Below are 4432 nucleotides of genomic sequence, written 5' to 3'. Positions count from 1 at the left end.
AAATTAGCGAATATTATTCGCACTGTTTTGGATTGCGAATACGAATAACGAATATTGCGGATATCTGCGAATATTCGCATTCGCAACAGCCCTAGTGGTCTGATGTATTCTGCCTTTTTAAGGATGGAAAGTGAGGATGTTGAAGAATTGGGCAATGGTAGAGATGGATTGATTCCCGAAGCAAAGAATATAATGGTGTGGCTTATAATTATGGCATACTACCTTTCGGCGTATGGGTACCGCCGCCTACTTACGCTAGTCCCAAAGAGGAATTTTTGGTTTACTCTCCATGAATCTCCTCAAAATATCTGCACTTTCCTTTATTCCCGCTGCCACTTTCCCCTCTCATACGCTATATCTATTGCCAATTAATAGACCAATCGCCGGCTGCTGGCTAACGAGGAGTTGCATGCCTCGAATATGTTTCTGTGTTCCCAGTGCTCGCATTCTCCATTCTCTAACAAAAGAAGCCTCAACAAGCATGTTTCTGATTACCACAGAGTTGCACCGAACTCTAGATCGTCCGCGGACTACGTCAACACTGCGATTGGGAACTATGGTGGTTTACTGTGTAAACATTGCGGCGCCAAAATATCTACCCTCAGTAATTTGACAAGACACATCAAGCGAAGTTGCAAGGGAATCCATCCGCAAGCTCAGCGCGATCATACTGTTGACCAATCTGGGTCTCAGAGTAACGGAGGCGTCGGCACGAACGTCATGGGTATTTTTTTTCTTTTCACGGTTTGGGAAATTTTGTTAAATAATAAACAGATTGCACTTCTCTTGACGATATCCGCATGACATACGACCCACGCTGGAACATCCTTATTTGCCAAACCTATTGTTACGTTGTGGATAAGGCACTAGTTATAGACCATCTCCTGACCGTTCATAAACTCCGAGGAAAGGACGAACTGCAAATAGGGCGTACATTGGCATTAAATAAGCTCAGAGCTCACCTAGTTGATAAGTGGGACCACACAATAGACGTATCCGAGGCGGAATATAACGAAACAAATGGCTTCGTTGACGACGTATTCACACCAGGCTCACCAGCAATTGGTATTCCAGTACAGGACGGATTCAAATGTTCCGCATGTGAATCACAGCTCGTCCATCGATGCGTGCAGGCGAAGGATGCTCTGCGCACACACTACAGACCGCATCATCATACAACAGAGTTGGAATTTCGTGCGGTGCGCGTCCAGGCGATTTATGGACGTTCGTCTCGGCAACACCAGTTGCGGTACGTCGAGGTCATCGAAACCGCAGCAGATGACGATGATATCGTCGACTATGTCAGCCTTGGGATTCCGAGTGATGTCCACTCAGCACCACCTATAACTTGCAGAACAGACGACAGCCGAGATATTCACATGTTCGGCAAAAACTTCTTTGCTTATCAGTTATTGGAGAACCTCAAACATGGAGGTCACAGAAAGCGTTCGAGTGCAACAAAACGGCACCCATAAGCATTGCACTGAAACCTTGGCCTCAGCTACCCGGGTGTCATTCAACTATTTAGACAACGACAAGTTAAGCGGCCGATAGAGCACGAGTAGCTGACCGAGATCTCGACCGAGAACGCCGTCTAACTTCAAGAATAATTACAAATTCATTGCCCTCTAACAATTCTCCTAGGGGCCAATCGAACTCTTGTCTCACCCATGCAAGGGCATCCATCGGTTCAGCGTGGTCGACGAAAAAATTGGTATCAACCGACGAAATACGACCACTAGTGTCCCCAGGATCAAAGAGACTGCCACAGAGCTTTGCGTCCTTGACATATCTGATTGGCGATACTTTCATTACTGCTTCCGCATATTTGCGGATGAAGTCAAGATTGACTAGATGGATGCTATCTGTAACAAACTTAGTGCTGAATTGCAATAGGCTAACATAACACATCACGTGGCTTACTTCCAAACACCTTTGCCGCGGCCATGCAGGCGGCGGGATGGGAACTTATGAGGCCGTAAATATCATCGTCGTCTTCCCTGAGCTGATTCAACAGACCGGATGCAAGTCCACGCTCCCTAAAATCGTACTTGACGACCAGCTGAGTGATCCAACACACAGTTTTGCCATTGAAATTCCAACGACAGGCAAATGCGTTGCCTGCAAGATTACCGTCGACAGTAACTCGAACGTAAGAGCAGGCGGCACGATCGGGTAAATATTGATCTCGAAGCCGGTCCTTACTGAGTCTCACACGACTCCCTATTTTAGCCTTAGTAAATAAAAGCAAGGGCGATCTAACTCGTTGACTTACCTGGTTTCGCAAAGGGCCCTAATATGGCGGCGTCCTTGCCCCAAATTCCGTAATTCTCGTTGAAGAGTAGTGAGGCTTCCGCTAGCATATCGTCGGTAACCTGACCTGCGTCGAACTTTTCATAGAGTTGCTTTGCCATGATCCTGGTTTTTCGAGTCCGTAGGCTGTTCGATTTATCGGCCGGTAGTATCGTTGGAACAAAATTAAACGTGACAGCCTTTCGGTGAGTAGAGTCGGATATGAACCTTAGGTGCCAATAATTAGCCAGAGAAATTTATAACAGACTTTGGGCGCATACTCACATCGTTCACGGTGAGGCTGGTGATCAAATGGGGCCGAGGATCAGCGTTCCGTGGCTTGCGCGGTTAACTCGGTTAAAACCTGAGATGAAGAGACTGCGATTGTCGCTTCAGTCAGTATGGCTGTTTTCAAATCGTTGCATTTGTCTTGGATTCTTGCTAAGTGGTGAGTGGACGATCTTCTAGGAGGAATTCTACTGATAAGTCAAACATGAGTCAGGGCCAGGGTTTCGTCAGACACCTGCGGGATACTCCAATAAGGCGACAAATCTTTTGATGCTAAGCAAGTTATTCGAGCTAAGCTAAACTAAATATAGTTAGAATAAGTCGTCTAAATCGCTGTGCACAACGATGAAGCTCGTGCTAGTCATGGCATATTTCTCACTTATGTCCCCGCATTTATGCTGACGTGGAAGTAAAATGTAAATGCAGGCGACGCGTTAGCACACGTGTAGTGAGGGAATGCAATACCAACTCTACATCCGAAAGCTTCAATACCAACAGGAATTCTACTTTTAAGGAAATTCCTTCAAATATTCAGGAGTGGAGAGAAAACCATTTTTCCCTGACAAGCGAAATCATAATGTCGCCAAAGAGTAAGGCACTTTGCACACTCTTGGTTAACGTGATCGGGAAGCAAAGTGGATCGTCCCAGCAGCGGATCGGCTATTCATCAATTTACCCCTATTGCAATTCAAATTGATAAAACATCACAACAATGTCTCAATCTGATGAAAATAAAGAAGGAAGAATTTCGCTCGCAGCGGATGTCTATAAAAAAGGGAAAATTTCCAGTATTAAAGCCGCGTCGCGCCTGTATGGCGTGCCTTACAACACTCTTCACCGTCGACTCCAAGGGCGCCCGTGTAAGGCCTATTCTATCGCAGGGACGCGAAAGCTCACTCAGACGGAAGAAACCGTGCTTCTAGAATGGTTCTTTCAGAGTTTTGTTTGGGAGCACGTCAATATGACGATGCTAGATGAGCCGACGTTTACCAATAATGGAGGTGTTAATGCAAAACTACTTATTGAAATGTACTGTCAAATGCTGCAATTGGAGCACAAAGGAGTCTAGACACTTGGCTGCTACTTCCGTTATAAAGAGCCATTTAGAGACACACAACATATGTCCCAGCACAAAGTCAATGAAAAGCAGACAAAAGTCCCAAGCTACATCCCTCGGCACTATTGGAAGACAATATAATCAGATATATTTGTGTCATGTTCCGACCATTCACCGAGGTAGAGAATAACTTTTCCAGAATATTTTCAATCATATTAATTGTATCACTTGTCCGATCACTTCAGCTCCAACATTTGCCAACAAGATTACGGAACGATAGAAAATGGAGACTTCAAAAGGAGGATCTTGCCACACAGTGCATTTCATTTGCTTGTCAGCGTAGGCATAGACCAGTACGACGAAGAAGTCCATGTCTGCGGTAATAGGCCAATGAATTGACTCAAGCGACACTTCGGGATATTATTGCAGCATGAGGTAGCTGTTGGAGGATGTGCGCCGGTATGACAGACAGGAACGTGCGGATGGTATCAACGAACAATTTGTCGGAGTTCATGTCGTTTGGTGGAATGCTTGGTGCAGGAGTTGAATGATATATGCTATATTTAATATACACTACAATCCTGGCAACGGCGGGTTAACCACTACAGACTAATTACCCTGAAGGCAACATGAAACGTCGAACGAAGAACGACACAAAGAACACGATAGGGGTGTTCACGAATAACGAATATATTCGTACTCGTACGAATATTCGTAATTCGAATACGAATAATTGAAAATATTCTGCTTACTAATGCGAATACGAATAAAATAATTTTATTCGTAGATTATTCG

At 44.9% G+C, this 4432-nt stretch overlaps 3 protein-coding genes across 3 annotated transcripts; 2 read left to right on the top strand and 1 right to left on the bottom strand.

The window, feature by feature from the left end:
* Window positions 1–242: 242 nt before the first annotated feature.
* Window positions 243–1901, top strand: V1508DRAFT_429293 (uncharacterized protein). The gene is made up of 2 exons (XM_066941879.1): window positions 243–724; window positions 775–1901. The coding sequence occupies exons 1-2, from the start codon at window positions 421–423 to the stop codon at window positions 1473–1475; spliced, it is 1005 nt and encodes a 334-aa protein (XP_066791968.1). The 5' UTR covers window positions 243–420; the 3' UTR covers window positions 1476–1901.
* V1508DRAFT_436136 (uncharacterized protein) lies at window positions 1540–2414 on the bottom strand (the record flags this gene model as incomplete). Its single annotated transcript, XM_066942096.1, has 3 exons — window positions 1540–1865; window positions 1924–2223; window positions 2276–2414. The coding sequence occupies 3 exons, from the start codon at window positions 2412–2414 to the stop codon at window positions 1540–1542; spliced, it is 765 nt and encodes a 254-aa protein (XP_066791967.1).
* A 1365-nt stretch (window positions 2415–3779) lies between these two features.
* On the top strand, window positions 3780–4187 carry V1508DRAFT_429290 (uncharacterized protein). The gene has a single exon (XM_066941878.1). The coding sequence runs from the start codon at window positions 3796–3798 to the stop codon at window positions 4018–4020; it is 225 nt and encodes a 74-aa protein (XP_066791966.1). The 5' UTR covers window positions 3780–3795; the 3' UTR covers window positions 4021–4187.
* Window positions 4188–4432: the final 245 nt, after the last annotated feature.

Source organism: Lipomyces doorenjongii (assembly GCF_038497915.1).
Source record: "Lipomyces doorenjongii strain NRRL Y-27504 unplaced genomic scaffold V1508scaffold_231, whole genome shotgun sequence".
NCBI lineage: Eukaryota > Fungi > Ascomycota > Lipomycetes > Lipomycetales > Lipomycetaceae > Lipomyces > Lipomyces doorenjongii.
The sequence above is the reverse complement of the archived record's forward strand: the minus strand, read 5'-3'. Positions and strand labels throughout refer to the sequence as shown.

Excerpts from the sequence above, each read along its gene's own strand:
- V1508DRAFT_429290 (XM_066941878.1), top strand. The coding sequence starts at position 3,796 with ATGTTCCGACCATTCACCGAGGTAGAGAATAACTTTTCCAGAATATTT.
- V1508DRAFT_429293 (XM_066941879.1), top strand. The coding sequence starts at position 421 with ATGTTTCTGTGTTCCCAGTGCTCGCATTCTCCATTCTCTAACAAAAGA. Across the intron at positions 725-774 it reads CGTCGGCACGAACGTCATGG|ATTGCACTTCTCTTGACGAT; the intron begins GTATTTTTTTTC and ends AATAATAAACAG.